Here is a 12514-nt window from a genome sequence, read left to right as displayed (position 1 = left end):
ATGATATTGCATGCCTAATATTAAAATGCTTCTTGGATCGGTCATCAACATGATGCATATATTTTTTCATGGAGTGTGCATTGAACTTCCCTCGGGAAATCTAAAAGTTTTTATCATCTGTACTCTAGATAAATCTGAAGAATGATCTTCGTTTTTTGGTTTCTGCTCTCTATAAACAACTCGAGTGCTCAACAAAAATAGGAAAATATGTAGTTTGTTTTTTCAATCATTCATGAATTCATCACCCAAAGCTTGAAATCTCTTATGACAACGCCTGACCGAGATTTTGCCATAACAGTTGATGGGAAAGAGGTAGTTTTCTTTCCTGAATGTATATGTATGTAGCTCTATCGGTTTATTTTGGTTCTTTAGAATCTTGTGAATTCCCAAATCTACATTTATTCTGTTAATTTTTGCAACCAAGGGGCAAACTACATGCCATATGGGGTTGGTGTGATCCACGAACTCTTGGTTAGTGTGTATGAGACAGTATGATTTCTCCTTTCGCATTGAATCTAGATGTTGGGTCAGTGAAATGAATATGTAGACAAACCCATGTAAACCCAGATTTGATATGCTATACACTAACTTGCCAAACTCAAGGAAATAGATATGGAAATCTTGAGTCCAGAAAAATTAACAACTGTTAGAAATTCCCATATAAGACACTCTAGTACATATCATACTAGCAAAAAAGACATGGAAGAAATAGAGTATGCCTCGAATACGAAAATAATCGATGCCTTCAAAATTTGGCGATGTAGTGAAATATTTCATGGTACATACCAGACTCGTGTCTAGATAGGTTTGCACTAAATTTACAGAAATATATGTAAGTGATTGAATAGAAAAGAATAAATGTCATTAAAAATTCTAGGAGAATGCAACTTGAAACAACTCTTATGTGCCTAATGTTAGTACAATTTAATAAACCAAATAACCAGAAAAACGGTGAATGAAGTATTGTTATTTCTCTTGAATTTCCAAGGGAAAGTGATAGAGATAGAGGGAAAGATCGTGGGACTATACTTTGCTGCCCACTAGTATAATCAATGTCAGAAAGAAAAGGCATATGGAGGCCCTAATTTGTTTTTTATTTTTTGTTTTTCTAATGACATGCACATTGCATCGAAGTGTCCAAAAGAGAAATTATGCAGGAATTGCAAGAAGCCTAGTCATCTTGCAGATGATTGCCGCAATGAGCCTGTCTGTAACATGTGTGGTAAAACAGGTCACACGGCAAAGGAATGTTTTGCTCATGAGCTAGGACTTCCAAAATCAACACTCTGTAAGAAGTGCTATTTTCCTGGGCATATTATGGCAGACTATCCTATTGATAAGGCCTGCAATAACTCTCGACAGACTAGCCACTTGGCTCGAGATTGTATGAATAGCCCCATTTGCAATGGCTGTGGTGCCACTTGGCTCGAGATTGTATGAATAACCCATTTTGCAATGGCTATGGTGAACCTGGTCATCTTGTCAGGGACTGCACCCATGTTCAAAGCCCTCTTAGAATTATGGCACCACGTGGAGGGTTTGAGGGTTTGAAACACGTGGAGGGTTTGATGATTTCAAGATAATTTACTGCCATGTCTGGGGGTCGTGGAGATCTCTCTATAGATTTTCCTTCAGATCCTCTGTTAATGCGTGGTGGCTTCCGACATTAAGAACTTTTGAAATACTGTACAAATTGGGGAAGTCACAAGAGGAAGCTTAGTTTTAGTCTTCGAGTGAAGTAGCAGTCTTAATTTTCCAACCACTTTATACTAGTGTGATTTAGTTTGTAGATTAATTTATTTCTTTTTAGTGCAAGTGTAAGACTAGCCTGTTACTAAATGCCAGGAAACTAAACTATTTGAAATTTTTCTATTGGCTTCAACCACAACTATGAATTTTGATAACGACACAGAAGAATTAAGGCAACAAAACATGAACCTTTTATGTCTACTTTCTGAATATTTTCTAAATTTTTATGGAATGCATGATTTGAGTTTTTAAAGTATGTTTTAGGTTCACATGTTAAAGTAGATGGGCAGAGATTTAGGTGGTGCTCACAAGTCTTTGTTTTTAGAGTCGATGCCATATAAGAGAAATTGAGAATTTATCCACGAACTCTTGGTTAGTGTGTATGAGATAGTATGATTTCTCCTTTCGCATTGAATTTAGATGTTGGATCAGTGAAATGCTATACACTAACTTGCCAAACTCAAGGAAACAGATATGGAAATCTTGAGTCCAAAAAAATTAACAACTGTTAGAAATTCCCATACAAAACACTTTGGTACATATCATACTAGCGAAAAAGACATGGAAGAAATAGAGTATGCCTCAAATACGAAAATAATCCATGCCTTCAAAATTTGGTGATGTAGTGAAATATTTCATGGTACATACCAGACTCATGTCTAGATAGGTCTGCACTAAATTTATAGAAATATATGTAAGTGATTGAATAGAAAAGAATAAATGTCATTAAAAATTCTAGGAGAACGCAACTTGAAACAACGCTTCTGTGCCTAATGTTAGTAAAATTTAATAAATCAAATAACCAGAAAAACAGTGAATGAAGTATTGCTATTTCTCTTAAATTTCCAGGTGAAAGTGACAGAGCTAGAGGGAAAGATTGTGGGACTATACTTTGCTGCCCATTGGTATAATAAAACAACGCTTTTGTGCCTAATGTTAGTACAATTTAATAAACCAAATAACCAGAAAAACAATGAATGAAGTATTGTTATTTCTCTTGAATTTCCAGGTGAAAGTGACAGAGCTAGAGGGAAAGATTGTGGGATTATACTTTGTTGCCCACTGGTATAATCAATGTCAGAAAGAAAAGGAATATGGAGGCCCTAATTTGTTTTTTATTTTTTGTTTTTCTGAGGACAGGCACATTGCATTGAAGTGTCCAAAAGAACAATTATGTAGGAATTGCAAGAAGCCTGGTCATCTTGTAGCTAATGCCGCAATGAACCTGTCTATAACATGTGTGGTAAAACATGTCACATGGCAAAGGAATGTTTTGCTCATGATCTCACATGTTAAAGTAGATGGGCAGAGATTCAGGTGGTGCTCACAGGTCTTTGTTTTTAGAGTCGATGCCATATAAGAGAAATTGAGAATGTTTAAAAAAAATGAATGAAAAAGTTGTGAATGTAAAGATTAAGATTGTTCATTTTTACCTTCTTCTTTGTAAAACATTTTTTATTTATCTTTAATTATTCATTATTTTATTTTGTTTATAGGCACCCTAAACATTACATTAAAAATTAATAATATAATTTTTTGAATATAATTGAATTTTAATATAATGTTCACAGTTAACTTGTGGGATATAGATGCAAGTGTCCAATCTATGTATAAAGCATCATTTATAAAATTGTGATGCAATTTTAAATGTAGAAATACAACCATCATATTTTTCATGATGTTATTTTTCTTTATTTACCTCATCCATTATAATCTATTATTTGTAATTTTTTATTGAAACCTAAAAAACATCTTAGAAGATCAAGAGCCAATCTTTGTTACAAGCATTATACTATCTATAAATTTCAGATAATGTAAATCATTTAGCTTTATCTTCCACTTTTGCATGCAATTTTATTTATTAATTCTTATTTTCAATGACCATTTACATTTATACCTTAAGACGTTTCCTTTATAACATGTGGTACAAATACTAGTTTATATATTTTAGACTATATAAATAATTTCCACGTACCATCTCCATAATCACCATCAACCATAAGTGAATGCATATTAATTTTGTAATGAAAAAAATTCAAAGCTACGCTATAAATCATTCCATTTGGTTAAATTTGCCACGTACCATCTCCATGATCACCATCTACCACAAGTGAATGCATATCAATTTTGTAACGAAAAAAATTCAAAGCTATACTCTAAATTCAAAGGTACACTCATGCATAAGGAAACGTTTCCGACATGATTATGTTTCCATTTATTATTCCATATGCCAAAGAGATAACTACGGGAAGAAAACGGTTCTTAATAAGATACGTTTTCAAAATCTTCAGCTTGCTATGCAAACGTTTATGGCGAACCCTCACATAATAGTCAAATGACTGAGGAAATTTTAAGTTTAAAGGTTATGATTAAAATTGTATTCTCCTCTCATCCTTTCACAATTAAAAAAAAGCACAAGCCAACATAATTGGTCCATGACTTGTAGATAGGATTTAAGAAATTGCTTCGTAGCCAGCACGCAACATAACAAAACTATGTCTCGTCGGATTGATTGAGAGTCATTAGTTGGAAAAGACATGGCGAGCCATTCACTCAATCATGTGTTATATTCACACTACTCCGAGTCGGCCAATTTTGGAAGCTGTAATGTGTGGGACCTTTAGAATCATCAGGCAGAATCTTTCATTTAATCATTATTTTATTATAACGTATTATTGTTTACTTAATCATCTTGAAAGGAACAGCGAAACCGCCATTCTCGGGACACAGCTGTAAAGCTGAAAGAGAATCACATATTTAATCAAAAACAACACAATTGCACTTTTCCTTCAAAATAAAACCCGTTAACTCTCTCACCTTGCCCACACTCACCCTCCATATTTGATAACTGAAATCTATCTACCCGTATAAATATTAAAATATCTATTTTATGATACATTGTCACAATTTAAAGCTAATGTAATTATAATTATATAAATTAAATTTCTAATAAATTTTAATAAGTATTAATTCATAATAAATATGAAGATATCTATTTCTAGTTTACCAAAAAAAATTATAATTATAATATATATATAATATAGTGTTTTTGGTAATTTTTATGTTCAATTTTGTCTTAAATTTGATAACATTTAAGAATCACAACTTTAAATTGTTTAATTCGCAAAATTCAAGTTTGTCTCGTTTATGCATTCAACAATACATTTTAAATAACAAAAATTCACAATCTTGCAAGAAATCATATTGCAGCCAAAAAAAATATGTAATAATATTTTTAACCATAGATATTCATCCCCACTAAATTGGCTTTACTAAAATACTATAGTTTATCAATGCCACATGCCCAAAAAAACCACAACTCATTTCATATGACACTTATTCATAACTCTCTAGTTTTTTTTTTTTTAATTATTCAATTTAATTAAAATGGTAAAAATAACATAACTACTTTGGAGATAACAACATTTTGTGTATACTACTATGAACATTCTAGGAAATTCCATGGAAGTTAAATACCTACTATCCACCTAATAATTATTGATACAAATTCTTGAAACTCTATTCCAAAATAAACACAACTTTCTAAATAAAAATAAAAATAAAAATTCACTAAATCATCACTTTATATGAAATTATTATTATTATTACTATTAAAAAAAATTAATATATGAGCTAAATCTACATATATTTAAAAAAACATGTAATAATATTTTTAACCATGGAAATTCACTTCATTTAATTATAAATATTCTTAATTTATAAATATGCTTTGTTACAATATCACATGTAAATACCATAATTTACTAATACATATCTCCAAAAAATATAATTCATGTTTATATGCCACATACACATATAACATTTTATTTTAATTAATTAATTTAGTTAAAAAAAACATAACTAATTTTCAAATAAATCTTAATTTTAACTTTTGAATTTGTGATTTTATTAAAAATATTTTATGGAAGTTAAATCCACGATATGTATTTAAGGCATAGTCTAATTTATATAGGAAATAACGTTTTTAATCAAAATCAAACTGCGATTTTTAAAAATGTGTGTTTAAATTGTTTAATCTACATAATTCGAGTGCCGAGTGGTATATTTATACATTCAAAAATGTATTTTAAACAAAAATATTCTTAAAATTATATCACTAAATTTTAATAAATTCCAGTAAAAAACTATCTCATCTATAAATTAAATTACACTTTTATTTAATAATTATTAATAAATAGATTAAAATTCATATACATATCAAATATAATTAAACAAAAGCAACGCAATCTCACCTTCATTCCAAATAAAAAAATACGCTCAACCAACCCGGTTTCGAAACCTTGCTTCACCTGCATTGCTCATCTTACCCTACCGTCAATAAAAGCAATCAAAATAGGGTTCTCTAACATGGTTTGGACACCTTACTCCACCCTCAATACTTTCATTTTAGAAACCTCCTTGAAATATTTAGAGTCTAAAACAAAAACAAAAAATTGAAATATTGAAAATGGCCCATTCAATATGTTGTGCAAGATCCTCTTTATGTTTCTCTTTCGTAAAACCCATGAGCTTTATGTTTCTCTCACAAAAACGATGATCCTTATGTTGACTATACTGTAAAGAAAAGTACGTTGTATAAAGTGGTGTGTTGTATTTGATCTAATCTATTTTTCCTAATCAGAGTGGTGTGTTGTATTTGATCAATTCTTTTTATTTTTAAATACGTTATTTTTATCAAGAATATTTTGAAAGAAAGTTATTTGTCATTAGATTTTGGATTTCATTGTATAAAGTAATTACTTGAGATTTTTATTATAAAGAAATAAATGGTTATAAGGGATGAAATTGGATAATTAAAATAAATATTTTTATATTATGAGATATTTGATGATCAGATATAATTTAAACATTAAATTTTTATAATTAAAATTAGTGAATATAAATGAATATTTACACATATATAAGTAAAACATCATCATTAATGAGTAAGAAAGAGATTTGAAGTTTAGATATTGATATCTTAAAGAAATCCCCACACAAATTCTTATATGAGTGAAACTTCTCTTCTTATCCATTTATATGTGGATGAGGCTTCTCTTTTCATCTATTCATATATCCATGAGAAGTTTCAATCAATCAAAATGGCTTTGGATTAAACAAAGAAAAAAAAGGTTTATAACTTGGCCAAGTTGAAGAAAGTCTTACAAAAGGATATCCATTCATGATAGAAAAATATTCAAAAGCTTTATCACGAGGGTGTGTCAATATAGTCTATTTATTATCAAACCATTTGTAAAATTCCAAAAAGCGCCACAATTATAGCTAATATCTACTAAATGTTGTTTAGCCTCTTTTCACAATGGTTGGTTCCAATGGTTAATTGCATTGTGATGGAATACCATAAACATTCTATTTTATTAAAAAATGATTGTTTTTGTTTTCTCTACCTACTATTTAACAATTGCTACTAAAATAGATGTCCAACGTTGAATGCAATTAACTATGTACTAGATGTAAAAATATGTAGGAAAACCAATATCTTAAAATATTATTTATTTATTATTGTAAATTGCATAATGGTAATTTCCATGGCTACTTAAGAATTGTAGTACTATTGGAAATGAATAGTGAAAGATTAGACTCTGACTACCATTGTATAATGTATTTATCTCACGGGCCTCACATATTTCTCATTTCCATTGAATTTGAATTAGCTACATCACATATATTATGACACCTCTAAGTTGATTGATACATATTTCTCATTTCCATTGAATTTGAATTAGCTACATCACATATATTATGACACCTCTAAGTTGATTGATCCACATATTCTTTGACGCCTCTATGCTTTGTCATAAAATTGGAGCTTGTTTGAGATATTCAATGACTATGTTGTTATTTTGTAAGGTTACTCTAAAATTGTTTACATCGCATTTGGTGTGTTTCACGAGATTTGCTAAACATGGTGTGTGATCATCACTTGGATGGTGTATGGTAAATCACACATGAGATATGGTTTATGATGGATTTGCACATTGGTGATGGTTTACTCAGTAATCACTTGAACTTAGTAAGGTTCTTAAATAATATTTTTCTCAAACCACAAATCAAACCTGGTATAATCATTAAAGAACATAAACAACTTATCTATATATACATGCGCATATAGATTTTAGAACCCTATTCCAAATCCCTATAAAATCAAGATCAATATAAGATAGAATTGATTAGAACTCGATGATTAGAATACTCAAATAATATTACGGTGCAATATGGGAAGTTTTTCTTCTTCACGAAGGTACTACAAATCGAAGGCAATCTGATAAGCTATGTCCGTACGAATTGCCCAAGATAGTGGACTTGTGAGCGTGCAACTCACAAGTGTAAACTTTCCTTTTAGTCATGAGAAAACAACTTATTATTATAGAAACTATAGTAAATTTCTCTCAAAGGTTTATTTGACATTCTGGATATCTCTATTTGTCTTCGTAGTGGTCGTATATGATATAGTTTCTTTTCACCGAATCTAGCTTGCTCTTCTAAGCAAGGGTTAAGGGCTCCCTTTCATCATATACTTCCCTGGACGAAACTGTTGTGTGAGAAGTTTGAAAATTTTCGTTAGTCGCGATGAAGGGAGACTAAGACTAATCGATTTTCACAAGACCTCCTCGAGTTTCCCAACTATCCCCATTCCATAGGGTAAAGAAAACTCCCTTTGCTTTCCTTTATACATATGGAATTCCCAATGGCTCTTTGTTCATTAAAAAAAACTCACCTCATCTATTGAATATCTTTTGCACTTAGCTTAAGAAGCCGTATGATCCAAAACAATGCTAAAATATATTGCTAAAATATATTGTGAAATATATATATTAGGTTTATATTCAATAATACATATTAGAATATGTAAATTATAGTAATATTATATTAATTTATTTATTTTTGAATTTTTATAACATTTAATAGTTTAATTATGTTAATCATTTTATATATTTTATAAGATTTTTAGTAATATTTTAAATATATAAAAGTTTATGATTTTTTAGTCATATTTTAGATATAGAAAAGCTATGTTATGTGAGGGCAAGATAAATGATTTCAAAGTTCTGGAAATTTTATTGTGAATGTTTTATACAATTTCAAACAAAAATTTAAGGTTTAATAAATCATTTGTGTGTTATGGTCATTTTATTTCTTTCCTTATAAATTTTTTTAATAACTATATAATTTAAAAAAAAATTAATCAAAATAAAAAATTACTCTATTATCGAAACATCATTTTTAAAACATTTTATACATAAAATTCTTTGACAACATAAAAACTTAAAATGTCAATAAAATATATCTATGGCTTAAAGAGGAAATTCCTCTTTGCCCAATTTGTCTGACGGTTAAAAGTGTTGGCCCACATTTGTATTGTCGGTCATTGTCACCTACATGCAGAGAGCGTGTACCCTCCGCCTGGGAAGACGTGTATGTGTTCACCGACGAATCATCCTAGTTTGTTCCGTTGCAGTATGCATAGAAATAGTAGTTTACGCATTCTTGACTTAATGCGAGGAGATCTCCCATGACGACATTGCCGGTAAGAAATAAAGTTGAAGTTTTAACATCGTTATTTCGGCACCGTCACGTGACACAAGGTCTCATCGGAATGACTCAAAGTCTAGGAAAAAGTCGGCGGGAAGTTCATGTACGTTCATGTACTATATTCCAAAATTACACCGACTTGCGTGAATGGTGGAAGTTGGAACCCTCTACAATAATTACGGATTATTTTATTATTCTATGCTCAGACTTTAATTAAAAGAGAGAGGGATGACAAATAAGAAATCGACACTGCTTGAAGTTCCCAGAGAAGCGTTGACGAAACATCTTACGTGAGATGCTCCTTTTCACGCGTCTGCCATTTCATCGAATTTATTAAGTAATCCATGGGTTACCCCGAGGTGCGGAGGTCGGGTAAAAGGGACGTAAAACTGACAAAGCAGGGTAAATTTTATAGTATAAGTGAAGGGCATAAGGTATCCTCGGTTTGCATCGCTCGCTAGCAAACCCTCCCTCGGAAAAAAAAAAATGGAGGCAAGAAGCAGACGTAGCAGCGACCCTGTGCTGCCCCTCTCCTTTGCAGTTCACAGATCCAACTCTACCACACGCCATTGCAATTCGCCTTCATCCTCCTCTGCTTTCAACTTTGCTGTCCACAGAACCCTCTCTCCTACCTGTTCAAGCTTTAGCGTTGCCTCTTCTTATTCTTCTGCTTCCACCGCTCCTTCCTCCTCTGTCAATTTGGGCCTCGACAGATCCGCGTCGCAGGTTCGAACTGCAGGCATTCCTATTTCACCGAATGGCGGTGCCGCCATGAAGCCTATTCCCTGTCCTCCGCCTAGGAAGACATGTATGTGTTCACCGACGAATCATCCTGGTTCGTTCCGTTGCAGTCTTCATAAAAATACTAGTAATTCCTCTTCCTCTACTATGCATTCCCAGCTAAATGCGAAAAGATCTGCCATGGCGAATTCGGTGGTAAGAATCGGCGGCGTGGAAGGGGAATGGGTGAGAAGGGCTCTCACTGCTCTCATACGCCCCTCTAGCCACCACATGCGAAGGAGAACGTCTTTTCAGCCGCGGCTCAGCAGGCTCTGCCGTATGACCACGGCCCAGGATGTCTCTTGAAGTTTGCATCGGGTTGTCCCCGTTTACAGATTCAATTTTGGCTCTTTTTGCCGATCGGTCTCTAATGGTCGACGAATACTAAAAGAAAGACCCGCTTGTATAGTTGCAGAGTGGCACGCAGTTTTCTTTTCGTTTAAGGACTTTTCCAGATCATCTCCGGACAAAAAGCAACAGCAAAAGGGCGTTGCTGTTCTACAAGCGTTGATACTGTTTGGTAATATAGTAGATCCTAATATAATGGTTTGGATCCTCTACGCGATTCAGCAGATACCCGAGCCAGCTAAAAAGAAAAGAAAAGCAGCGAAAAAAATAGAGTAACCTGATTGTAAAATGTGGAGCAATATAATCATTAAATTGCAGTTCTTATTTTCTCCTTCAGTGGCCGTCAATGTTTTCCTGTCAGTTGGGGGCATTTTTATTTTATCTTAAAACACCGACAACCAGCCCTTCTCTTTGCATGAAGATAACACCGTGATATTCTGGGGGCCTAACGGGAGACTAACTATCATCACAAACGTCTAACTATAATAACAAACGTCATTTGAGTGCCATTTTCACACAAGATTTCCGTTTTGTGATCTGTTAATGTATGCCATTTATTGAGTTTGAAGTTGAAGGGCGCCGTAAAAATTTTCAGCCATCCGTTTGACATATTATTTGCATTCGCCGTCTCAGACGAGAATCAATTAGCACCGTTTCAAGATTACAGGTTTTTAGTTTATTTTTTATTGCAACTTTTTTTAATTAATTTTAAACGTTGGTTTGTGCGTTGCAGGTGGAGAGATGTCATTAGTGTAAAAGCATTCGGTGGTGAGTATCAGGAAAGTTCCAGAGGTGCTCAGGTTGTTAAAGTTATGGAAATTTCAGTTATATTTAGAGAAAATCGCATAAGTATTTTTGTAAATCCAAGTTATAATTGTTAAAATCCAAATTATAATTGTTAAACTTCAAAATTTTAGGTGTCTTAGATGTTTTTGATGGTGCTGAATCCATTTCCACCATCAAAAATACGATTCAAACACTGTCTTTACAAGATTTCAAATTTTTTTTTGTCCAAATTCCAGTCCAGACAATTCCTCAACTTCGTTAGACTCGTAGGTAAACTTCTGAATAGCTTTTCACGGAGGAATTTTTCGCGGGAGACTGGGAATCCGACGAGAGGGTACGTAAACTCCTGGTCAGGTTTTCGCTGAGGAGTTTTACGGGGGAGACTGACCGTGGATTTACCGATCATCTTGAAAGGTACGGCGAAACCGCCATTCTCCGAACACCGTTGTAAAGCTTAAAGAGAAGCACATTTAAGCAAAGACTCACCGTCGCACTTTCCTTCGAAAATACAAACCCATCACCTATCTCACCTTTCTTTCCCCACCCTCATTCTCAAAAACGGACTCATGGACTCAGCTCTGGAATTTGACGTACTGTAGGAAGTATTTTGAAAGAAAAATTAAATCAATTTTGACGTGTTATACACTTGTAATCTGTCAAAATGACGTTTAATTTCAAATTTCAACCGTCAAAATTGATAATATACTGAACTGGAACAGAAGAGAGTTTGTAATGTCTAGAATTATAAATAGACTGACCTGGTCCAAAAGAGAGTTCAAACTTAGTGGCCTAGGGTTTTGATTTGGAAAGAGAAAGGCAAAGAGATATAATTGAATTTTAGGATGATTGAAGATTTTATCTATTGAATATTTATAGAACAAAATTACTGGTTAATATTTAGACATATTTATTAAATATTTAAAATTAAAATTTATATAAACTCATATATCATTTCATTTTTATTATAAAAATATATATATTCTTTTATTTTTATAAAAATATATATATAAATTTATATTAATTATTTATTCTATATATTAAATAGTTATAAAGTAAAATCAATTATTAATTTTTCTATATTGAATATCCAAATCACCACCCTCTCATGTCTACTTTTGACTTTTTATATTAGAGAAAAGATTATTTAACCTTCATGGATTCCTGCAACATTGTTGTTGTGCTCCCCTATTGTTCTCCTATTCACTTTTTCTTTGTTTAAAACATTTTTTTCAAAATTACCCTGTCTATATTATAGAAAAGATTAATTAACCTTCATCCACTCCTTAAACATTGTTGT

At 32.2% G+C, this 12514-nt stretch overlaps 1 protein-coding gene and 1 pseudogene across 1 annotated transcript; both read left to right on the top strand.

Moving 5' to 3' along the window:
• Positions 1 to 1116: 1116 nt before the first annotated feature.
• On the top strand, positions 1117 to 1670 carry LOC149193892 (uncharacterized; annotated as a pseudogene).
• An 8068-nt stretch (positions 1671 to 9738) lies between these two features.
• LOC149193891 (uncharacterized) lies at positions 9739 to 10748 on the top strand. The gene has a single exon (XM_089407022.1). It carries the CDS (start codon positions 9790 to 9792, stop codon positions 10387 to 10389), a length of 600 nt encoding a protein of 199 aa, XP_089263148.1. The 5' UTR covers positions 9739 to 9789; the 3' UTR covers positions 10390 to 10748.
• The last annotated feature ends 1766 nt before the right edge of the window (positions 10749 to 12514 follow it).

Source organism: Pinus tabuliformis, chromosome 2_2 (genome assembly GCF_031772625.1).
Source record: "Pinus tabuliformis cultivar Carrire ecotype Pingquan chromosome 2_2, CPIR1, whole genome shotgun sequence".
In the NCBI taxonomy this organism is placed as follows: Eukaryota; Viridiplantae; Streptophyta; class Pinopsida; order Pinales; family Pinaceae; genus Pinus; species Pinus tabuliformis.
The sequence above is the reverse complement of the archived record's forward strand: the minus strand, read 5'-3'. Positions and strand labels throughout refer to the sequence as shown.

Excerpts from the sequence above, each read along its gene's own strand:
- LOC149193891 (XM_089407022.1), top strand. The coding sequence starts at position 9,790 with ATGGAGGCAAGAAGCAGACGTAGCAGCGACCCTGTGCTGCCCCTCTCC.